The sequence below is a fragment of the Silurus aristotelis genome, assembly GCF_946808225.1.
Source record: "Silurus aristotelis genome assembly, chromosome: 21".
Lineage (NCBI taxonomy): Eukaryota > Metazoa > Chordata > Actinopteri > Siluriformes > Siluridae > Silurus > Silurus aristotelis.
The window spans coordinates 11,683,713-11,709,221 of record NC_139594.1 but is presented as its reverse complement, the minus strand read 5'-3'; the positions used below and the strand labels follow the sequence as shown (position 1 = coordinate 11,709,221).

Sequence of the window (25,509 nt, the reverse complement as noted above, 5' to 3'; positions counted from 1 at the left end):
TAATCCCACAAATGATTTGTTAAGTGCTTTAGTTTTGCTTCACTCAGAGGATCTCCATCTTCTGTTTGTTTTAATGGATAATGGATACCATGCTCCTGATGCACAGGAGAGAACGAGATGAGGATTAGTGCATATTTATTTCACACACTGTTCCCCAAAACCCGCCCTTTCTTTCGCACCTCTATTTGTGACTATTTCTGTTTGTTTTTCCTTCTTTTCTTGTGATGCCCATGTGCGTGTGTGCCTGAATGTGTGTGCATGTGCATGAGGGATGTTTTGTTTTAGGAAGTTGCTTAATAACAAGATTGTTGTATGCCTAGGAGTTGAAATGATGCTCGTTTAATGCAACTGCACATTCATTAGTTGAGAATAATTCCAAGAGAAATAATTTATATTTCTGTATTTGTATTCTGCAATAGCCATATACAACTCATTGTGATGTTTGTAATGCAAATGTTGATGGTGCTTCAGATTAGTAGTAATGTGTGGCTGATACTTCCAGGTAAAGGTGGCCATTTTGAAGTATATAGAGACCCTTACGCTTCAAATGGAGCCACAGGACTTTGTGAACTCCAGCGAGACCAGACTTGCAGTGTCCCGCATCATAACATGGACCACAGAACCCAAGAGCTCTGATGTCAGGAAGGTATGGGAAAGTGTTTAAACACTTTTTTTTTTAGCTTTTTATCTATATTAAACCAATTCAGTTTGCACAATGTAGGCCAGGTTGATTTATTATATTAAGCATGGTTAGTTAAATGGTTAGATACTCTATTTTTGGTTGTTTAAAGAGTGTTCTATTGTGGGAAATGTGTTTGTGAATTCTTGGAGTGTATTTCTTGGGTCCAGGCAGCCCAGTCTGTGCTGATTTCGCTGTTCCAGTTGAATACGCCAGAGTTCACCATGCTTCTTGGTGCACTTCCTAAAACGTTCCAAGACGGAGCTACCAAACTCCTTCAGAACCACCTGCGTAACACTGGCGGTGTAGCACCAGTAAGATGCCCACTATCCCATGCATTAACTCTTTGCATTGTAGATGTTCTCTTTCAGAGCAACAGTAATATGCATGTAGCACAACGATTAATAAGAAAAATCATTATTAATTAAATGAGGCTATAATTTGCACTGTTTTAATAAACACTTTTTAATTAACTTTGGTGAGTTCTTGTGCCCTGTCTATGAGGGCTGTGTCATCCTGGTAGAGACTAATTTGATCAGTTTACACTGACTTACTATACTTATATATCACTTATAGATGTAAATAGTAATTTATAAATTTTTTGTACTTTAGTAACTTTTTGTACATAGTGCAAGATGCCTTTTTAACTATAATGTTCGAATCCTAAACGTTGTTTATTTTTCTTTCAGGCTCCAGTGGGGAGCCCCCTGACACGACACACACCAAGGTCACCAGCTAGCTGGGCTAGTCCTCTAACATCCCCTACCAACACGTCACAGAACACACCTTCCCCTAAGTACCACTGACCCACTCACACACATCCCCTTATAATGCACACCTTGCATAATCTTATGTAAGATGTAAAAATCACTGATTATATCGTTCTTCCGTTTGTCCAGTGCATTTGATTACGATACGGAGAATATGAACTCTGAGGAGATCTACAGCTCTTTGCGTGGTGTTAGCCAAGCCATCCAGAACCTTAGTGTTAGGAGCCAAGAGGACATCAGTGAGCCACCTCGCAAAAGGGAGGGAGATGGAGAAGAGGTAATAGAAGTAATAATGAAACATCAGCATTTTTTATATACCATATTTGCAGTGAAGTGTGATTACCAAGAATTCAATATATTTTCCATAAAGAAATAAACACCAATGAAGGGGAAAAAAAACCCTATTTTATCGAACTTGGTCATAATAGAAGTTTTTAGACAGTTGTGAAGTTCAATTACAAACATAATACAAAACAAGGATTAGACAGAAAAGATTGTATAAAATCTGCAAAATTCTCTGTGGTTAATATGCATATGGTAGATAAGTAATTAGGTTGAAATAATCATTTTGCGTGTCTGTATAGGGTGGTGCTGACACTGTGGAAACTGGCCGGACAGCACTGGATAACAAAACTTCTCTGCTGAACACCATGCCCCTCCTCTCCTCTAGTCCCCGCCCCAGCAAGGATTTTCAGCCAGGTAGTTACTCAGACTCTTCCTTCGGCTCCTCTCCCTTTAGTAAGAGTCTGAAAGATGCACTGGACCAAGACAGCGAGGGCCTTACGGATGGTGAGACAATCCAGATTGTGTGTTTTGTATTGTATTTCTAGGTTTCACCGGACTGCAGCACGTGACTCCACAGTTGGCAGGAGTAAACTTCTACCCCTGCTGAAAGTCAAAAGCTGTGTTTCTGTATTATGTATATCGTTTGTTACTGTTGAAACTGAGTTTCTGGTGCAGCAATAGGCTTAAACCTTTATGGTATACTGGTTGTCAAGCTCTCATTTATGTACTTGGTCGTCACCATGCGCTTAAGTAGGTAAGATTTAATGCTGCCTATGCTAAGTGTGAGTTGCATGGAGTAAAAAAAATTTTGTTGGTTTTTTTTGTTGTTTTTTTTTTTTTACAAAATGTTAAAATCTTTTAACCAACTTGATTATGGATAAATGAAATTCACTCTCACTTGAAGTTGAGCTTAGTCGTGTGCTGTACTTTTATAAACGTACACATTTCATGCATTTTGCCGTTTCCTGTCACATAGCCACAAGTTTCTCAATGTGTTTTTTTGCTAAATTTAGCAAGCACTCTGATTCTTGCACAATGATGCCAACAGATAGCAGTGTGGACCAGTCAGAGATGGTGGCTGAGCTGTTAAAGGAGTTGTCCAATCACAGTGAGCGGGTAGAGGAGAGGAAGGCAGCTCTCTGTGAACTCATGCGGTTGATCAGGGAAACACAGTTGCATGTCTGGGACGAACATTTCAAAACCATTCTCCTCCTGCTGCTGGAAACCCTGGGAGATGGAGAGGTATGCACAGAGGATATATATACACACAGTTTTATATTAATACCAGCACAAAAGTAAAGTTGAGTTATGTTTGTGATGACTGCTTTTTCTACAGCATGTGATTCGTGCACTGGCACTGCGGGTGCTAAAGGAGATTTTAAACCGGCAGCCATGGCGCTTTAAAAACTACGCAGAGCTCACCATTATGAAGACCTTGGAGGCACACAAGGACCCACACAAAGAGGTCAGACCTCCAAAAGCACCACATATCATGTAGATTTTTTAGGTATTCCTATGTATTATGTTTTCAACTATTTGTATTCAACAACTTTTTTTTTTTTTTTTTTTAACCGCGTTTTTGTATTTGTAACAATAAAAAAAAAGTGGGTAAGAAAGGGGAGGTTTACATAACAGCCTGCAGATGTGCAGAGCTGCATTTTCTAGTTTACAGTGAAAATAAAGATGAGCATATTTTCATGTCCATGTTTCCAAATCTCACCAGGTGTGACTGCGTCAATGTTTAGTGAACATGCAAGGTATTTTGAGTTTACATATAAATGTAAAAAAGCACTGCAAAAGAAACACACACATATACATACAAGCAGTTGTGTGTTATGGGTGTATTGGCACTATTTAGCAAAAGGTAGAACGTGAACTTCCCTGCCCAAACAGACGTCATGAATAATAGAAAACATGAATGACCAATGAAAATAACCAGAGAAGATATATATTTCTGGCCAGCAGGACACACCATGTTTACTTCTTTTTTTTAATTCTGTTTATACCATGTGCCTGTGTGTTCTTTTGTGCATGCATGTCTGTAGGTGGTCCGGGCAGCAGAAGAATCAGCAGCCATGTTGGCCAGTTCTATCAGCCCCGAGCAGTGCATTAAGGTGCTATGCCCCATCATTCAGTCTGCAGACTATCCCATCAATCTTGCTGCCATCAAGATGCTCACCAAAGTAATTGAGCGACTGCCCAAGGAGGGTCTGGTCCAGATGCTCCCGGAGATTGTCCCTGGACTCATTCAGGTAAGAACTCCTTTAAAACACTCACAGCAGGATGTTTTTCTTTTACAGGTGGTAAAGCATGACATTCAAATCACCCAATACACTGTTAATCAAAATGGGTTTTTATGTCCTGTATTTAAGTGCACAACTTAATCAAAGATTTCATGGTTTTCCCTGCTTGTTCAATTAATTTTGGTTGTAATAGTTCTTTTACTGTGCTATGTAGGGTTATGATAACTCTGAGAGCAGTGTACGGAAGGCTTGCGTATTCTGCCTTGTTGCCATCTATGCCATCATCGGGGAGGATCTAAAACCTTTCCTCAGCCAACTGTCTGGCAGCAAGGTAAGCTGGTAACATACAACTCTTTCACTCTCTAACATCAATGTTTAGCACTGGTACTGAACCAATTACAGAACAAAAATCATCCAGAATGTAAATTTCATCATAAAATAAAAAATAAATAAATAAACCCACACTATAATCTAACACTAAACTAGGTTTGAATGAAAACTGAAAATATCTTTATGAACCCTCTGTCTTTGCAGCTAAAGTTGTTGAATCTGTATATAAAGCGTGCTCAGAGCGGCTCCAGCGGAAGTGACCAGTCATCGGATGTGGGAGGTCAAGGCCTGTAGCTGAACCCGCAGGTGTTTGAGGGCAGGAGCCCTGGCAGGCTTTTTAACATGTATACAAACACTCAGACTGCTATAAACTTACACAGGCTTACAGATACACACATGCACACACAAGTATGGACTTGCATTGCTGGACACTTTCCTTTGCCTTTTCTCCACCATCCAGCTGCAGTCTGAAGCCAGGATCAGATTCCTACACTTCCTGTTAAACCATGTTGTTATTTTTGTGTGAGTACAACTCATTGTGGTGCTGAATTGTGCAAGAAAGAGAGCGTGTGTGTGTGTGTGTGTGTGTGTGTGTGTGTGTGTGTGTGTGTGTGTGTGTGTGTGTGTGTGTGTGTGTGTGTGTGTGTGTGTGTGTGTGTGTGTGTGTGTGTGTGTGTGTGTGTGTGTGTGTGTGACAGTAAGTTTACTTACCTATTAAAATCCCAGCAGTGAGAGAAAAAGGAGAGAGTGGAGGCTTTAGGTGTCACTCTGCAATTTCAAAAACATACATTACGATCACTGAGCTTTTGTGAAAGACTCGGGTTCGCAAGATGCAACTCCAAACTCTGAGCAACAGAATCTGAGTAGACATTTCTGTGCTTACAGCTCTTAAATGGATTATTAATGGTCGTATCACTTCATAACATTGAATGGTTGGTTCAGCTTGCTCTATTATATGGCATACTTTGCTTGGCTATCTGCATGTCATGTTTAAAACCAACCCTTTTATCTGGTCACCTGTAGGATGGACCAGGTCCAGGGACTCACTCACTCACTCACACATGCAAGGTTTGTGTCGCAGTTGGACTGTGACGCTAGATGTCATTTGAGTACATAGGCAATATGTATCTATATAACACAAAAAGGAGTATTCAAGGAAGTCTTGTGTTATCTGGAGGGCGTGTAGATTCTTTTTAGTAGCATAGTGTCATTTCTTCTCCAATGGGAAATTTGTAGAAATGTATTTATGCATTCAAATGGAAAATCTGATGTGTCTCTTTCTCCTTTCTGTAGTTTCTCTTTCTCCCCTGTGAGGAAATTGTTTCCTCTGGTTTCCCCACTGCATTTCTAAAGCTATGCTAACAATAAAATGAAAAATAAAAAATGTACAGACATGAGTAAAGTGTTTTACCTTTATTTTTGTGTGCCAAATTGCTCTTTGTTCTGTGTGTATTACTAAAAAATGCTTACCTTTGTGACCATATTAATGTCTTCTTTTATACACGTACAGATTCACAACCTCATTTTAGATTTTATTCATTTGGCAACAAAAAATTTTTTTAAAAAACTTTTCGTTCCGTTTCATTTATTTACAGTTGAAACAGGATACAATCAAAGCACAAGGCTGAATAATTGAGGTTTGAGTGTCCAATTGAATAGTAAATAATAGTTTCATAGCACCAATCTGTTATATATATTGTTAAAGGTCTTAATCTGAGGATGGGGTCTGAGCTGTAATGATTGGGATACTAATTCTCGGCTGTTCATGCTGAAGTAACATCCTAGTGTGAGTGTTTTGTTCAGAAGTTATTCACATAATTATCACATATAAATGTAGTGACTACTGAATCCATCCAACATATGGACCAAGCATTTCTGTGTGTTTTGCAGGTAAATACAACAGATTGGTTGAGGATGTTTAAGCTCTGTACTAAAAAAAAAAGTAGAGGTACAGAAATGGGAAAATATGTACATTTGTCTGTACAAAAGAGTACAGTTAGGTCACAAAGAGATGCACCATACCTTATATGATTCAGTGTGGCAACTGCAAAGTAACAATATTTACAAATACAAATATAGTAATATATAAAGTAATTGTAAAACTAATCATTTTAATCATTGTAGTAGCTGCAGAAAAGTAACATTTATATCAGTATAACAAGAGGGATAAAGGTGAGAGAAATACATTTTTCACTGCCTCACTAATTTACTATTCGTGAGGCAATTAACAAAATGCTTCCTGGGTTGTTTTACACTTATGTATATAATATTTACTTAATAAAATCATGCATAATTTAAAAAAAACTTTCTAATTGACTTCCTTGCAAAGACAATTGTAATGTCTAAAGCCCAAGCCTATAAAGAGCCCAAAATTAAACTTGATTGTAGGCTAAGAGCCAATGTTGCATTATACCAAACTTCATTATATTAAAATTGCCACGGTTCTCCTCCTTTATTAGATCAAATTAAAAAATTAATACATGAACACACAAAGTTTCCTAGTACAGTAAACATTCTAGTACAATAAAAACAAAAATCTCATTTATAGTACAATAGATTTCAATGTCTACTACAGCTATTTACGATATACGCCATATGCTTGTGATATCACTGACCTCTAATGAGAAACATGAAGCTATTCTTTATTTTTCACAAGAATTTCCAAAATGTTTAATCATATTTACTTCTTTATCTATATATTGTATATCTAAAAGCAATTTTACATTTTTGTAGCCATAAAATAAAACAAATGTTATATTAAATCGAAATTTTTATTCACATATTAAATATAAATCAGAAATGAAGACTTGTGTCAAATGCATTTTCTTTTCTTTTTTGTTTCCCTTTTCTCATTAAAGACATTGGGCAATTCAAAGCCCCTGAACTCTAGTTTGGGCATCTTTAGTCTAAAAGAAGCATAAAGCTGATGCAGTGACTCCTGTTCTACTGCTGCTAAAAGTTTAATGATCACATGGGTCTCTGTATGTGTGTGTGTGTGTGTGTGTGTGTGTGTTTAAGCGTGCGGGTGCTCCTGAGCTGCAGGGAGGGTCTGCGATGACGTCACTGCTATTTCCTTGAGTGAAGCTTGATTATTGGTCGACGCCGTGACACTGAGCGCTTCCGGTTGATGTTGCCAGGTCCTCTAACTTCTTATCAACAAAAGTATTTCCACCATCAGAGCTGCTGCTCACACAATGTTTTCTGTTTTCCTGCACCACTCTGAGTAAACTCCAGTGGCTGTTGTGTGGGAAAATTCCAACAGATCATTAGTTGATTAAATACTCCAATCAAATCCACCTGCAACTAATCACCAAAGCACAGTTACAATATCTAAGAGCACACCTTTCTACATCCTGAAAATTGATGATAACATAAGGTTCTTGACCTGTATCTGCATGATTTTACACTTGCACTGTTGCCAAGTCAACTATGATTTTATTGACATTCCAACCATATACAGTACAGTACAGTGTAACAAAAACAACACAAAATGCATGAATGTGCAAAAAAGCATCTTGAAAAAAAAACAAAAAATGATGTCCAAGGAAACAAAAGTACTCTTGAAACCAACCATTGCTCTCTCGAACCACTAAGTCTGCATTATAGTGAGTTGAGTAACAGCTTCAATCTTATAATCGGACTAAGATATGCACGGTTTTGGGTTCAGTTATGCGTGACTTCTTCCACCCCTCTGACAGTCAGGAGGGAAAACTGCCATGTGTGGAACTGGTCCTTGGTGCAGAAAAAGGCTGAGGACGAAGATGTGGGTGCTGGTTGTAGCTCAGTGGTTAAACCATTGGGCTTTGGGTCTGAAGGTCGTGAGTTCAAAAGCTGACAATTCTGGGCCCCTGAGCAAGGCCCTTAACCTCATAGCTGCTTAGGCGTATAAATGAGGTGAATATAAGTCGATGTGGATAAGCGCATCTGCCAAATGCCATAAATAAAACGTGTAGAGGATCTCGGTGTTTTATTGCGCCCCAGGCGGGATTTTGTATCTTTGACCAGGCAACCCTGAGAATACAGCGCGTGGAGGTGAAAATCCCCACCCGTATTCGTGCGCGTGCCGACGGGAGGCCGTGACGTCGAGTGTTTTCTGTCTCGGTGTGAAATCTCTCAGGTCGCGACTTCTTCTCCCCGACTCCATCACGGGGCTGCGCTGCGCTGAATCGGCATGGGCTTTCACACCGAGTGAATACACACCGAAGTGTGAACGGATAACGCGCAGTCGGGTGGACATGGCGCGCGTGAGTGTGTGAGATGATGTAGGCTAACGCTGGACTGTCAGCGTCCCTTCACACCGCAGAGAAGTTCCAGGTGCACTTTTGGGGGCTCTGCGTCCTCCTCCTCCTCCTGCTCGCAGGTACAGAGGTGGGAACCGTGTACTATAATACACACAGCCGCAAGGCGCCGCCGCCTGGAAGGAGAAGCTCCGAGCGCGGCTGCTTCTGGTGTCGTGAGAGATGAAGAGCTAGGCTGTATGGAGAATCTGAGGGCCTTCACGGCCATACTGTTTACCCCTCCGGAGTTTCTCCAGCAAGCCGACAGGCGGTAGCCCTTTTGAACTCGTTTTCCCTGCAGGACTCTCTATCTATCTCCTTCTTTCTCTCTCTATCTCTCTCTCTCACGGGCGCCATGGCGTGGGTGCTGAAGATGGACGACGCCACGATCGAGTCGGGACTCGTCCACGACTTTGACGCCAGTCTGTCCGGAATCGGGCAGGAGCTCGGGGCAGGAGCCTACAGCATGAGGTACTGAATACTGATCTCACACACATGAGCACTAATTCACCCAGGCTGGCCTCGTGTGTCATCGTGGCTTAGTTTCAGCTTCCGTCCTCAATCGCTGTGCATTTTCTATAGGACTGCACGACCCCGGTAAAGGCTATACGACCCCCAATCTAGTGCACGATCCGAATTATAGTCCTGCGACGGAAGTGCTGTAGATAACTAGTGAGGTATCTGTTCAGAACCTGGTGGTGTTGGGCAGCTTCACTGTATTAAAGTCCGCATTAGCAGGCGGTTTATCGACGTGTTAGCCATTTTATATACACACACACACACACACACACACCAATAATGTTGTGTGGAAAAAAAAACAGCCACTGATCTCCAACTAGTATGAAGAACCAATGAGACATGTTTGTCACTTCTGACTACTTCCGGTCGGCTGGTAAATAGTGATCACGACGTACAAAACCGCGTGTGTGTAGTGTTCAGAGACCTTCACCTCCAGACAGTTGAAGAACATCAACGCTAGCGCTGGTCTGGGTTAAACTTCACTTCCTGGTACAGTGTGTTCCTTTCAATATGTCATTACACACACACACACACACACACACACACACACACGTGGTGAATACACTGCACTCACACACTTCGAAAATGTATAGAAGTATTGTGAATGGAAATGTAGAAGGATGAACACTTAGGCTATTGAGGAGCTGCAGGTATCTTCACCTTTGACCTTCATACCTCCAGAATGAAACAGCAGAAAAACGTTTTTAGAGTTGCAGTAACAATAATAATAATGAAAGCAACCTACCCTGTTCCAGCTTATTTCTATTATACCACAGAAGTTTGTCAGCCAGTACAATTTTGACTTCATAATGAAACAGCTCAAGGTTTTTTTTTTTTTTAGTTACATTCAGTGTTGTGGAATGACTGAGAGACCGCCTCTGAGCATTAACTGAGCATCACACCGCATATGTGTTGATCATTTTCCTGTAACCACAGGTCCAGACATGGTTTATACTTAACTACGCCCGTGTGAATATTCAAATCTGGTTGGTCAAAATGTGTGCATGATTTTCCTATAGCTCAGGTACCAGTTCTGTCTGTAACATAAATGATAGGTTCGTATTAATGTTCTTGTTCTAATATGTTAATATTTCTATAATAATAGCCCATACACAGAAATTAAACGTGTTGATTATTAACAAATTATATACTGCTTGGTTTTAGGAGACTTTTTTTAATTTAACGTTTATGGAAGGAGATGTAGTTGTGAGTGCTGTGGAACAAAGTTATCCGGCTCTGGAAAGTCATCAGGAGTGAAGTGTTTACACTTTGACAGGCTGTAAGAGAGAAAGTGAGAGAGAAGAATCTGCTGAGGGAATGACTGTTTATGCTGGCTATAACATAAGTGACAACAGGACCTAACTTTCCTCTTGGATATTTAACATCAACTCTAACTATAAGCCATTAAAAAGCTTGATGTGCTGTTCACTAATACACTGTATTTAAGCAGGTATGCTATGTGTTGTTTATGTATGCACATTACAGAAGACCTGGCAGTAGTTCTATGTAAAAACGTTACACTTGTTCTATTTACAACACAAACACAGAGTACACATAATCTAAATCTAAGAGAAGTGTGCAATCATAAATAACGCTTGGAAAGTCTTCTGGGTGTCATTTTGTAATGATCAGTTTCACCCCAACGTGCATTTTTAGGACAGAAGGCGTTATACTTTATGATTTTTTTTTAACACAAAAAGAACAAAAAAGAGAGGCTGTTGAGGGAATGACTGTTTACAGTGGTGGATAAACTTCACAATTCCTGTACTCGAGCAAATGTGCAAATCCCCTGCTTAAATATTACTCCAGAACAGTAAAAGTACTTCTTTTGAACTTGATAATTGCTCTTGAATGTACGTAAGTAAAAGTGCTGATCTAGGAGAACTGTATTTTCATTTTTTATGTGATTTAAATAGTCCATTATCCTGCACATTACACCTTTTTGAAGAGTTTTCTACTGTTACTGCTTTAATGTCGGTCTTAACAGGAACTCGTTTTGTTGACATTCCATAACATTATGTAAATATAAACAGGTAGAATTTGTATTCAAACACATTTTATGCCTTATGTTATGGGAACATGTTCAATGTTAATGTGAGGTGTATCACACCACTCCTGCATGAATAGTTTTAATGTTTACACCACAGCTGTGTGTTGTTCTTTACATAACAGGCCTAAAAGCAGCTCTAGTTGTGGGGTTTATATTAATGTGTGCTTGTTCTAAATATCACTGGACATTTTTGACACTTAACATAAATGGATAAAAAGTGTTGATCTAGTGTAGGGAAACATTCAACATTAGCCAATAAATAACTTGTGTATACACATACAGCCGTATGTGGTTCTTTCCCAAACTGTTATTTTAAAGTTTGAGTCACATGATGAGTGGCCTTCTATAGAGCACTGACTTTAACCCTGTTGAACACCTTTAGGATGAATTGGGACACTGACTGCACTCCAGGCCTCCTCACCTCACCTACATCAGTATCTGACTTTATTAATGACCCTGTGTCTGAATGAGCACAAATCTCCAAAAACTCTTGTGAAACATCTTCCCAGAAGAGTGGCATAATAGGGACTAAATGTGGAATGAGATACAGTAATCTTCCGGTTTATCGACGTGGTTACGTTCCAAAACCACCCGCGATAAACAAAAAAACACGATAAACGGGTGCCACCCCAAAAATGCTATTTGATGTATTCAGTACTGTACTGTATTAACATTTTACTTCATTTCATAATTAATAATTATATATGTATTAATAAATGTAATTATTTCAACATAAAACTCCATAAAAATTCTCCACGAGAGACCAGGAAAATCAGCTAAACTAATTAGTTATGTGGCAAATGCAATTCTGCAATAAACTGGGGGTGTGATTCGAACTGTGGTAAAGTGGGGGAATACTATATTCAAAAAGCACATATGAATCTTATGGTCAGGTGGTCACAAACTTTCCCCCATTTAGTGCATATAAACTGATACATACTGGGCTTAAATAAGGTCTGGGTTTGGGCAGATGTTAAAATCACTCAGTTTTTGGTGTTAATATATTAACACTGAGCTTACAGTCGTTTTATCTTTTACCATTTTATGTAGTAAGCAAAACAAAAAACTGCAGGACTTTGAATATCAAACTGCGAAACAATTTATTTGCATCATTGTGTATGTTGTGATTCTGAAAGACAGAATTTTTAACCGAAGTTCATTCCAAAGTTGCCAGTGATAAAGATGGAAATCAGACATAAAATGGTAAAGATGTCTAACAGTCTGATTTTATTTTCTAATCATAAAGAACAGCAACATTATAAGCCATTATAAAGAAACACTACAATATTGAATAGTTTAGAATGCATAGTTTAGAAGTGTTATAGTTCTCTCTTTTTTTGTGTGTGTGTGTGTGTGTGTGTGTGTGTGTGTGTGTGTGTGTGTGTGTGTGTGTGTGTGTGTGTGTGTGTGATGGAATTAGAGCAAAACCGCTACTAATCAGCATAAGACATATGGAGAGTGAAAGCTGCTTAACCCAGTGTGAATTTGGAGAACCGTAATTTCCAGACTATTGAGCGCACCCAAATATAAGCCGCACCCACTGAATTTGACACAGATTTTTATTTTGAACATAAATACGCCGCACCTGTCTATAAGCCACAGGTGCCTACATTGAAACTAATGAACTTTACACAGGCTTCAATGAAAGACAGTGTCTGTTACATGGCTTGTATCTAAACAGTAGCCTACCAAGAAAGTCATTGTTTACTGTCTTCCTCCTTCCTTTCACAACAATTCCTCTCGGGAGTTTATCTTTTGGCATCGTCGTGCGTTTAAAAATCACCATCGGTGAAGCTTTTCTCCAGATGCCGTGCAGCTCAGAACACAGGTGAAGTGTGTTTTTTCATGCCCGGTTGTTTTCAGCGTGACGAATGATTCACATTTCCTGTTGACAGTTCGAGTGAGGCCGGCAGGTCAAACGTCAGAGGAACATCATCCATATTTATGATGTGGTGCGGCCCGATTCAGTGGGAGCACATCTGATTTAATATAAAGAGTTTCATTGGTTCACCTGAACCCGTTCAGCAATTTTATTGGTCTACTGTTATGGGGCTCAGTTTTTTGTCTTGAAGTTTGTGAAACCGGGAAAAACCCAGGAAAAATCCACAAATTAGCCGCTTCATTGTTTAAGCCGCGGGGTTCAAAGCGTGGGAAAAACGTAGCGACTTATAGTCCGGAAAATATGGTATACACTAAATCTGGAATGAATATATACAGAACACATTTCACACGTCTCCGGTTGAGTGTAAAGTTACTTGATTGATTTTTGGAGTTTAGCTTCACCTGTATTGTGCATTACTTGATTGGTTTGATGTAAATGGTCACTGTTTAATGACATGTTGCTAAGTTCTCATGAACTTTGTACTGTATATATACTCTTTCATAATGATTGATGCATAATAACCACACACACAAAAGAACTTTTTTTCTTTTATTTTGACAATATAGGTTACCACACTTACTCTGAGCTTAATAAGGCTGGAAGATATTGCAAAAAAAGTAAAATTTTTATTTATTTTTTTTTATTTTACTTTATTAAATTATCAAAAGGTCACATAATACAATTACATTTATTTATAAAGTAGTTATTTTTTATCATTAGAATAGACTTTGGAAAATGTATAAAACCTAGTGGCAGTACCATCTATATCAAATATGTAGCAATGGTGCTTTAGAATAATGATTATATATTTATAATAATACATTAAATTAAACATATTTTAAGGAAATAAATTATTCCTTAATTGTTTTCAAGTTTTGCAAGCATTTCTGTTATGTAGCACCAGGGTTCTGGAGGAACGTTGTCTTATTATGCTGTGTACTGCGTCAGCTGTATATGGTTGAAATGACAATAAAAGCTTCTTGACTTGAAGTGTTAGGATCTGTGTGACTGACGGGGGTCAAATTTCCTAATCAATAACAAACATAAATCTGCAAAACAACAGGTTTTGTAAGGTGTTTTGGGTATGCAGTGGGTACTACCTTGCAAAAGTGGTCCAAGGAAACTACAAACAGTGAACATGCAGCAGGGTCGTATACACCCAAGTCTCACTGATTTGAGTGGGGAGTGAAGGCCGATTTACATTTATGGCATTTGGCAAACACCCTTATACAGAGCGACTTACGTTTATCTTTTATTTTTATATATACATCTGAGCAGTTGGGGGGGGTAAGGACTTTTTGTCTAAGGGGCTAGCATTGGCAGCCAGTGGTGCTGGGGGAATCGTGATCATTTGATCCTATGCCAATCATCTTAACCACATAGCTACCGAGCTACTACAAGATTTCACTTGTCTGGTCCGATCTCACAGTGCATCCCAGCTCTTGACTGGTCAGAGTGGCCATGCTGATTTGTGTCCACCAACGAAAGCTTTTATGATGGGCATGTGAGTATGATCTCTGGATTATGGAGAAATGATGGCAGTGTGACGCTCTGGGCAGTGTTTTGGTGTGAAACATTGTGTCTGGGTGCATGGATGCATTTCTTTTGACCAGCATCACCTACATAAGCATTCTTGCAAATACCCTCTTTCATGGCAACCTCACTCACTAATGGCTGTGGCTTCATTCAGCAGAATAATGCTCCCTGCCACACTGCGAAAAACTGTTAAACATGACAGAGTTATTTTTAGCTTGTGTTATTTGTGCAACAAAGCATCAAACCATACTTCATTTAACATCTGTAAACAGGTTACATACTAGATATCTAGCTTCAGTGCTTTTTGGGCTTCACTGCTCTTGGAGAAAGAAGAAATCAATCAATCAATAAATTAAGTGCAATGAAGGTGAAAAAGATAAATCTGTGTATCGTTTAACACTTTTAAAGGGTGTACCAATTCTTATCGCACATGCATGTGGACAAGTCAGTGTCTCAACTGAAATCACAATGAACGTTCTTCAAGCCTCTTCAATGAAGATAAAATCCTAACTTGATGATAGATGCAGGATGTCTATAGCATTATCTAGTAGGTTTTTGACAGCAACCAAGAAGTCATGGTCAGTTTCTGTGCAGACATGTACCAGTGTTTTCAGTTTTAATGGAAATAGTAGTAGTAATGCAAATAAAATAGTTTCCCTGTTTTTGTGGGTATAAAATCAAATCTGAAATATTTTCTGTTTAACAATTAAAACACATTTAACTGCATTCTTACTGTATGCATCTTCAAGCGTCTTTTTGTTCTCTGGTGACTTAATTTGTAAGCAAAAAGTAGTAAATGACTAATCTATGCATCTCCTAGTCCATGTACAGTTTTTGACACTTTAGAGTATTGTTTCTATTCAGGCTGAATGCATGGAGAAGCAGTGTTCTGTTAAAAAAAAAAAAAAAAAAAAAAGGTTGAGAAACAGTGGTCTCACTTCCATCCATATTTTGTGGGGATCAGAACTTTACAAAAATGACATAAATGTGTTTATCTGGTGAGAATTCTGTTAAACTTTTCAGAATAGTTCTGTGATGCAATATTGTGATAATATAAACCATGGCATTTGCACATGCCTACATTTCAGCATAAATATTCAAGACAGAATTGGAGATTTTAGTGTGAGATTTTAGTGTGTGGCTGTTTTCTGTTGACCAAATCTGAACATGCACTAAACAGGCTAGAGATCAAAATGTAAGTGTCAAAGAGTACGTTTCTCATACACACACACACACACACACACACACACACTCCTGTTCTTCTTATCATGTTTCATGTTACCCCGCCCTGTCGCACTGCAGCTGCAAGTGTCTTCCTGCCCCTACAGATAGGACTCTGACTGCTTCAGTGTTAGCGTGGGTAATATTAGCCTTCGGGCTGACATTAGAAGAAGGAATAGAAGCTGGTCACTGCCAGCATTGTAGGAATTTGGCATTAGGGTGTGTTGGGTTAGCACTGGACTGGAGAACTTGCTGAGTATACATGCACAGAGATCAGGGAAAATTACTTTGTGTGATGTGTTGATTGGTGCACACGGGCTGCACTGTTACAAAGTGTTAATAAATAATATTTTTGTATGAGTGATAGGAAGACAGCGATTACCTAATCACGTTCAGGTGTGTGTGTGTGTGTGTGTGTGTGTGTGTGTGTGTGTGTGTGGACAGAGCAGCTGTGGTACAGAATGTTATATCACTGGCTGTTCAGGTTTCAGGGGAAGGTTTCCAGGCTGCAGTATGTGCCAGTACACAACAGCCCTCAATGTGTGTGGCTCAGAGATGATGCTAATATGCTGACTCGGCATCTTCCATCCATCAGGTTCATCTGGAAGGGGTTAAGGGCCTTGTTCTTCTTTTTGGTGCTGGGATTTATACTCACAAACTTTTGTCCATCCAGTCACATGTCTTGACCACTGAGCTACCACTTCCCCACCATATATGTCATGCCCTACAGCCTGAAACTGCACTGCAAAATGTTTAGAAAGAAGGCATCCTATATACCACGTGTTCACTCTCGTTCATTAAACCAGCTCCATGTGTTCTCATCTCTCCATGTTTCATTGATACAGTTCCTGATAAGTTCCTGTGGTCCTGTTCATGGTAGAGTGGTTAATGGAGATGGAACTGAATAGATAAATGATAGATGAAGTTAAGTAAACAGACAAATGAATAGAGGCATGTTGTGCATTGAGCGTTCCCACAGTGTCCGACTCCCAGTATGGTTAATGCTGGCGTGATTCTTGAGTGACTAGTGCATGAGACAATGTAAGGAATTCAGATTTCTTTAAGCATACAATAAAATGAAAATGTAATTTAAAAGTTGCCTAAATAGACGTGTTGGATGACTTAAAGAAGCACATAGCATTTAAAGGATTAAAATGTATTCGGGGCTAGACGAATCATACATTCGTCACTAAGCCCTTCAGGCTAGTGAAGCACACAGTGTGCTTCCTACGGCCATGTTTTGGTTGCCTGGAAATAATGGTAGCTACCTTAATATTGTAGCATATGGCAAGCTAAAGATAAAATGTACTATTGCAAACGAAGGGAAACAAATGAGAACATGAAGAAAACGAGTTTTGGTAGCCAGTTATTTGGCCATTCGTAAAAAGAATTTTTGTCACACCATGTTTTTTTGCCTCTAATTTAAAAAGTCAGCAGTAATTTGGAATAGGAGACGTGGACTTCTGTCCTCATATAGTATGTTAAAATATTATACAGTTACAAATTGGTTGTAAGGGTAAGAAAAAATGCTGTACTCCTCTAGTCTACAAGGCAACAACAAATAGAAATATGTAGAAATGTTAAGCATTGGGTAAATATTTTGGACCATCCAAGTTGGTGTACAGGATATGATTGAGGATTTTCTTGGGAGCTTTGACAGCTTCACACTTCCTATTTCATCTGAAGTGTTTATCGTGCCATATAACATATAATTATTTAGAGTACAGAGGGGTTGTCTCTGTGCTGGTCTCTATGGCAACAGGATATGTATAGTGCCAAAATATATAAAAGTTTACCTTGCTGCTATAATTGTCTCTCTCTCTTTCTTTTTCTCTCCCCACAGTGATGTGCTAGCCCTGCCCATTTTTAAGCAGGAGGACGGGAACGCCTCAGTCGAGTCTGAGAGCAAGAATCCTCCATTTCAATACGTACTGTGTGCTGCTACCTCCCCAGCTGTTAAACTGCAGGAGGAGACTCTCACCTACCTAAACCAAGGTACTAAAACGCAGATTGTGTCCGATAAATACGGGGTTTGTGATGCATTGTCACTTATATACATCCCTCTCTTATATTATTCATTCAGGCCAGTCTTATGAGATCCGTCTGCTAGATAACAGGAAGAGGGAGGAAATGCCTGAACTCAACAACAAGACTGTGAAGGTGTGTGTGTGTTTATGTATAGGCCTGTATTTCTTTTAATTGCTTAAATCCACCCTATGGTTCCAGCAGATAACAGCAGAGCAACACCTGACATGAGTAAAAACCTCAGAGTTAACTGGTGTCATGTAGCACTAGGGCTGAAACACATGAAATACCTTTCCCTCTGCAAAACAAAATGTTAAGCATTTTGCTGTAACAGCTAAAAAAAAAGAATAAAGTTGTAAAGCTGCTTAATGCTGAATTCTACAGTGAAGAAAAATTCAACAAATGAAAACAGAATATGAGTCAGCATGGATCACCGGTTGTCACTACATAACTTTTAAAATAGTTGATACTTTATAATGTTCAGGCTGTTTATTCAAAAATTTAGATGCTCTTGAATTTTAGCAATTTACAATCAAGATATTTGGCTTCTCAGTACAGCAGAAAGAGACAGATTTGTGTGTCTGTGTGTAGAGTATAGTGAGAGTTGTGTTTCATGACCGGAGGCTGCAGTACATGGAGCATCAGCAACTGGAAGGCTGGAAGTGGAATCGGCCTGGTGACCGTCTCCTTGACATTGGTACATCTTTGTTGCACTGTGACTCTTTTATTCCTGAAATGTGCTTATTTATGAAAACCCAGAGTGCGTCATGTTTGTTGTAGATATCCCTATGTGCGTGGGTATCACTGAACCCTGCACCCATGCCTCCCAGCTGAATGCTGCTGAGTTTCTGTGGGACGTTTCCAAAAGGGCTTCTGTATTCGTACAGGTGAGATGAACCACCCATACTTAGAATGTTTATGATCCCTTATTGTGCAGTCTCTGGAGCTGCTCAGGTTCATAGTGTAATTGTGTGTTTTTTGGTCGTTGTGCTTAGGTGCACTGCATCAGCACAGAGTTCACACCGAGGAAGCATGGTGGCGAGAAGGGCGTACCGTTCCGCATCCAGATTGACACCTTCAAACAGGATGAGAATGGGGAGTACATGGAGCACATGCACTCTGCCAGCTGTCAGATCAAAGTGTTTAAGGTAACACTCATTCAGTTGGGTGCCAAATGGTCAAAAGGTACATTTTTGGAGCTTGAGCCTCTGCATGTCTCTGTGTGTAGCCGAAGGGAGCAGATCGGAAACAAAAGACTGACAGAGAGAAGATGGAAAAAAGGAGTGCACAAGAGAAGGAGAAATACCAGCCCTCTTATGATACTACAATTTTGTCAGAGGCAAGATTATTGTGTTTTTATGAATATTTCATCTTGTATAAATTACTCTGTCCAAACAAATCATTGGTTTTCAGCCTGGCTTACAGTTTTATTGTAACTCTATTTTAGAGAAATAGGTAACTAGAGTCCTATGATACTTCAACCCTCATATACACATTAAATTACTGATACATTCTTAGTGCAAAAATAACCATATCGTGAACATTTAAATATTTGTAGATCGAGCTATTGTTTGACCAAGCCAAAAGTGAGCAATTAAATCTCAGAAGAAGAAATCTTTTCCTGAAAATTACAACACAGACAATACTAGAAGCAGAAAAATTTTATGTTTTTCCAGGCCTTTGCCTTTGTATGCTGTTGCATTACAAATTTCCTTCACTGGAACTGTGCTCAAAACAATGTCCGTGAAGTCATGGTTTGCTCCTATTGGAGTGGAAGATGGAAAGCCTTCACAGAAGAGCAGAGGTTATTATAACTAAGGGATCAAACTAGGAATGGGAAGTTCAGAAAACACATATCAGGTTAAGGGTCAGGTGACACTGCTATATAGGACATATAGACTATGAAGTGTGAAACTGAATATTATATAATGGGTTCGATATTACATGCAGTGTGTCCACCTAAGGCTAAAATTGTACTTACACTCTAGTGTGTGTGTGTGTAGACTCGTCTGGAGCCAGTGATAGAGGAGGCTGTGGAGCATGAGCTTAAGAAGTCGAGTAAGCGCACCCTCCCTGCAGACTGTGGAGACTCAACGGCCAAGAGCAAGAGAGGCAGTGTAAACAAACGTGCACACACACACACACACACACACAATTTTGCACACTCCAGCACACCTCTTGTGAATAACATTACTATGGGAGACACAATAATGTCACTCCTCCCATCCATTTGATCTTTTAAGAAAAGAATAAAGTAAAAAGAAAACAAAAAATATGGTGCACATATCCCACAAAGGGAGCATAAAAAAAAATAAAATAAAATTTTCATAAACATTCTTAAAATTAGTAAATTGCCTTCATCAGGGATCGAACAATAAAAACTAATTGACGGTCTTTCCTTTGTTCTTTGGTCTGTAGTGTTCTCCTTGGCCTGATAATGCTTACGTTAATCCAAACACCGCAGCCACCCCAACCTTCACTTCCAACACACACTCCTACAGTAACGCCGTTCCCGAAAGGTAACAGGAAAATGGTGTACATTACCATTAGCAAGCTTGAATCGCGCAGCATGAATCCATAGAAACAAACTGTGTTCAATACGTATAGTGTATTGTATGTATGTATTTAAATATGTTTATTGGGCTCTAAATAAGTACTTAACCATTTATCTTATCTAAAGTATACATGATAGTCAGTGATGCCACTGATTGAGGCATCCGTTTCAAACAAGTGTTTTGTTTTTAAATCTCAGTGAATCATCTTCACCCAAGCACCAAGCAGATTGTAGCCAGGTCTTCATGGAGGTTAGTGATCAGTCAACTCTGACAGATGCTATTTTGTTGCATGGATGAGATTCCTAACTTTTATTTTTCACTGTCTGGTTATTTATCTTTAGTCTTTAAGCCCAACAGCTACCATGCAGGAGGTGCAGCAGTGGCTTCTTAAGAACAGGTTCAACTCCTATAGTCGAGTTTTTACACATTTCTCAGGTCAGTCTTCCTTTCTGTTTCGTTTTACAAAAAAGACACACAAAAAAACTCCATTAATTACCATAGTGCAATTAATGTTCATATGTGTGTTTATAGGTTCCGATTTACTGAAACTGACTCGTGAAGATTTGGTGCAGATCTGTGGGCCAGCCGATGGGATCCGTCTTTACAATGCGCTAAAATCAAAGTAATAGCTATGTGTGAGTGTGTTAGAGTTGTTTGTTGATGATGCACATGTTTAAGCATTTCTCTGTGTGTGTCTGTGTGTATCTATTTGTGTGGGGGCGTGTGTGCGTGTCTTTCACAGGGGAGTTCGACCGCGGTTGACTGTGTACGTGTGTCAGGAGTGTGTGAGTCCTCTGCTGGAGAGACGCTGCCACAGCAAGAACGGAGAACACCGCAGTCCCCCAGCCATAAACGGTGTGTGTGCGCATGCTTAAAAAACGATTTAGATGGCTAGATTTCTTTGTGAAAATCTATAATATTGTGTAATGCTTAATCTTATTTTATCTAATCTCATCTAATCTAAGGACAGTGGGGGTAGTGTGATGATTTACCAGCCAGTTCTGTATGTTCATCCAGCAGACTCGCATTTCAATGTATATTTTGTTTGTTGTACTTGTGAAAGCATTGATTATCTGTTCAGAAAATCTACATAATGTGCATTATATTTATTTTCTAAACCACACCTTTAAAGGCATCATTTTGGTGTTTCTAAGCGATCTTTCACGTTTTGAAAGTGTAATTGAATGTGTTTCTGTAGTTTACCATGCGCTTTACCTCGAAGACCTGACCGCACATGAGCTGACCAGAAAAATATCGAACGTGTTTTGCCTGCCGCTAACCCTCGTTAATCAAGTGTACAGGCAGGGCCCTACAGGAATACACGTATTGCTCAGTGACCAGGTACGCACACGCATGCATATTATTCGAAAAGCTATTACACTTTCTTCTGTCCCTGTGCTGTTATCAGGAAGCAATTCCATGATGTTTGACTGCTCCTTTTGTGTTTTTATTTGCATACTACAGACATGTTTGTATTTTTGTTAGTGGTGCGAAAGGTTTATCCAACGCTCGTTGGAGCAAGTGGTGCTGTTTTTATATGTAACGTCACTACATTTACAGTAAATGTTTCATTAGGTGTGTGGTGATTCTATTGCAGATGGTGTCTAACTTCTTTGATGAGAGTTGCTTCGTTGTCAGTATGTTAAAAGGTAATCGGTTTCTTTTATTAATACAAATTAGCTCTTTTACACTTTTTGTCTTCAACATTCCCCTGATTGGCTACCAGCTAATCTGTGTAACTCAGTAGTTTTACTTTTTTCATGCCTGATGTTGGGACTTGATAAATTTGAAATGGCATATAATGTATTCTAAGAAATATTTTAGAATCCCAACCCAAGACCCAGACTCACCTCTTACTGACTGAATTACTTTCGTAGTATCGACAAGGTGATCCACAGAATCTTAATAAACAATAGAATTGTATTTATACATACTTACAGATGGTCCCTAAATTAAAATGGTTCAATTTAGAATTTTACGATGATGATAGTGATACAACAAAATTGTACAAATATTTAGTTTTTGTACAGAAGGCAAATGGTATGCTCCGTTCTCCACACACAAACCGCTTGTCCACATGCCCACTGCCACATACACATGTACTGTATAGTTTATACAATACGGTACTATCAATTGCTCTGTTTTGCTAAATTGTATACTGCAATTTGTTAAATTATTAACAAATTACAGTAAACTTAACCATACTGATCACCAATGTTTAAGACTCCTGGGTAGTGTAGGCCATGTCACGACTTGTATGTATGTGTGTATGTATACATACTCTTTGGGATTTAGCACACTAATATGTTTTATGTCTGGGTTTTGTGTTTTTTATTAGATGATACCAGTGACCGATTCCACCTAGTTCTGAAGTAAAGGCATTTTCAAGACGAGTTGCTGATGTCACTGATGTTCCTCACTGCCGTTCCTGAGCACTGAACAGGCTCATCCTTCTCTTTCTCCCTTGCTCTATCTCTCTCCATATCTGCTGTGAGAGAGATGGTGCAAAGGTTGGTCAAGGCCTTGTACCTGTTAGAATCTGACTTCAGCGTATACATTGTTTCATATTGAAAACACTTTAACTGATGAAATTTTATGTGTGAACAGGAGGGACAGCTCTGAAGCATTTGTGGGTTTTAAAGATTAAGTGGGAGGGATGGAAGGATGGATTGAAAAAAACATGGTGCAGGGTTCTCTTGCACAGTCCGATGATGGGACCGATGGGACTTGGTCACGAAGCTGCCCTTGATTAACAATCTGGTGATCACACCATCTCCACTTGAATAGTTTATCATGTGTAATAGTGGCTGTGCTTGTTTGATTGCCTAACGCACCTGTCTGTCTGAAAAGGACTGCACTTTTTTTTTTTATGATCTTTGTTTTTTTATTGTGATTTTGTTTGCTCATGTTTTGGTTTTGGTTTTTCTTGACACCCTCATGTCTGCACAGATGAAGTGATTCCTGTGTGTATGATCACCTGTAGCTTGTTGTGAGGTAAAAAGCTTGGGCAGTGTTTTCATGCATAAAGCTTCCTTTCACAGAGTAAATTATGGTACTGTTTGTCTGCTTCTGCCGAGACCAATCATCTCTTGGTGCCAAAATACTCGACTGTGTTTGTATGACTCTGTAAGGCAACTTCCGATTGGTGATGTTTAGGTTGTACCATTTTTTTTTTTTTTTTTTTTTTTTTTTTTTTTTCCCTTTCTTTTTTTGTTGTTGACCATTAACTCTTTAAATTAATTATATAATTTTTTGCTCTAGTTATAATGTGTTACAAAATGGCAACATGTATTTTGTCATTTAATGTCTTTTTTTGTTCCCTTTTTCTTCCCTTATTTGAGACTGTTGTGGTTGGTTGGCTCAGTAGCAATGCATTGGGCAGCTGTGGCATGTACTGTGCATATTTTTTTTTTCTTTGTTTTTTACCACTAAGCATGATGGGCATGACTGTTGCCCTCTTTTAATTGTAGGATAAATGACCAAGTCTGCACTGACATGAACATACAGGAGCTCCACTCTGCTGTATATGCTGGTGTTCAACGCTGTTCAGAATAAAGGTGTAGGTCGTGTGCACCCATCGTTCACGCGCTTCAACGGGTGGAGAATAAAAAATATGGTGATGACACAGCACTCTCGTCCTCTGTGGATCATATGGACCGTCCTGTGTGTTTCCATGAGAACAGTTATGGTACAGCCATATCACTGTGTCTATAAGGAAGCTTGTCATGTATTATAAGATGCTGGGATGTACACACGTCATGCCTGTACCAGAAATAAAATAATTTTAATATATCATGTTCTTGAGTGCTAATAACACAATACTATTTTGTTGCAATATGACATAGATCAACGTGATACCATTGAAAGAAATTTCTAATGATTTTCCAACCCAGATCTCAGGCCATGGACACCCACAGCCTCACTTATATCAAATTCCTTGGAGGTTTTGCCATTTACCCTGAGGATTTGGCTTTAAACAGAGCTCCCACCATTAGAGAGACAGATGTAGCCCACTGAAAGAACTGCTGGAGGGACACTTTAGCCAGTGATGCTCATTGAGCAGCACATACAGTAGTGTGAAAGTGTTTGCCTGGGTGTGGCTAGAGAAATTAAACTCAGGTGTGATAAACCACAGTTTTAACAGAAGGCAAACACATTTTCATATAGGGCCATATAGTTTTGGATTTTGTTGCATGTTGTGTTTGCATGTTTTCTTTTACTAATATTTAATTTAGTTTGATGATCTGAAACTTAAAAGTGTGACAAACATGCAAAGAAATAAGAAATGCGTGAAGGGGGCAAACACTTTTTCACACCACTGTGTTTATATATATATATATATATATATATATATATATATATATATATATATATATATATATATATACAGTGGGTACGGAAAGTATTCAGACCCCCTTACATTTTTCACTCTTTGTTATATTGCAGCCATTTGCTAAAATCATTTAAGTTCATTCTTCTTCCTCATGAATGTACACACAGCTCCCCATACTGACAGAAAAACACAGAATTGTTGACATTGTTGCAGATTTATTAAAAAAGAAAAACTGAAATATCACTTGGTCCTAAGTATTCAGACCCTTTGCTGTGACACTCATATATTTAACTCAGGTGCTTTCCATTTCTTCTGATCATCCTTGAGATGGTTCTACACCTTCATTTGAGTCCAGCTGTGTTTGATTATACTGATTGGACTTGATTAGAAAAGCCACACACCTGTCTATATAAGACCTTCCAGATCACAATGCATGTCAGAGCAAATGAGAATCATGAGGTCAAAGGAACTGCCTGAAGAGCTCAGAGACAGAATTGTGGCAAAGCACAGATCTGGCCAAGGTTACAAAAAGATTTCTGCTGCACTTAAGGTTCCTAAGAGCACAGTGGCCTCCATAATCCTCAAATGGAAGACGTTTGGGACGACCAGAACCCTTCCTAGAGCTGGCCGTCCGGCCAAACTGAGCTATCGGAGGAGAAGAGCCCAAAGATCACTGTGGCTGAGCTCCAGAGATGCAGTCAGGAGATGGGAGAAAGTTGTAGAAAGTCAACCATCACTGCAGCCCTCCACCAGTCGGGGCTTTATGGCAGAGTGGCCCGACGGAAGCTTCTCAGTGTAAGACAC

The 25,509-nt window shown here is 39.2% G+C and overlaps 2 protein-coding genes across 51 annotated transcripts in view; both read left to right on the top strand.

Annotated features, from left to right (window-relative positions):
• clasp2 (cytoplasmic linker associated protein 2) overlaps positions 1 to 5,709 on the top strand; it is a 43,254-nt gene extending 37,545 nt beyond the window's left edge. For 40 of the 50 annotated variants that reach the window (XM_083523985.1, XM_083523976.1, XM_083523971.1 and 37 more), the window contains 10 exons: positions 503 to 646; positions 850 to 993; positions 1,369 to 1,475; positions 1,579 to 1,726; positions 2,034 to 2,238; positions 2,783 to 2,976; positions 3,071 to 3,199; positions 3,780 to 3,986; positions 4,192 to 4,308; positions 4,512 to 5,709. In XM_083523985.1, coding sequence (XP_083380111.1) covers positions 503 to 646; positions 850 to 993; positions 1,369 to 1,475; positions 1,579 to 1,726; positions 2,034 to 2,238; positions 2,783 to 2,976; positions 3,071 to 3,199; positions 3,780 to 3,986; positions 4,192 to 4,308; positions 4,512 to 4,601 — 1,485 coding nt within the window. In that variant the 3' untranslated portion in view covers positions 4,602 to 5,709. The remainder of the gene's footprint in view (positions 1 to 502; positions 647 to 849; positions 994 to 1,368; positions 1,476 to 1,578; positions 1,727 to 2,033; positions 2,239 to 2,782; positions 2,977 to 3,070; positions 3,200 to 3,779; positions 3,987 to 4,191; positions 4,309 to 4,511) is intronic. The other 10 variants (XM_083523994.1, XM_083523993.1, XM_083523989.1 and 7 more) reach the window with 4 other exon arrangements.
• Positions 5,710 to 8,306: 2,597 nt separating this feature from the next.
• On the top strand, positions 8,307 to 24,164 carry ubp1 (upstream binding protein 1). Its single transcript, XM_083524061.1, has 16 exons — positions 8,307 to 9,055; positions 17,636 to 17,787; positions 17,876 to 17,952; positions 18,409 to 18,514; positions 18,598 to 18,704; positions 18,813 to 18,965; positions 19,046 to 19,156; positions 19,821 to 19,934; positions 20,236 to 20,336; positions 20,570 to 20,621; positions 20,714 to 20,807; positions 20,904 to 20,994; positions 21,115 to 21,227; positions 21,571 to 21,713; positions 21,970 to 22,021; positions 22,711 to 24,164. Exons 1-16 carry the CDS (start codon positions 8,940 to 8,942, stop codon positions 22,746 to 22,748), a joined length of 1,620 nt encoding a protein of 539 aa, XP_083380187.1. The 5' UTR covers positions 8,307 to 8,939; the 3' UTR covers positions 22,749 to 24,164.
• Positions 24,165 to 25,509: the final 1,345 nt, after the last annotated feature.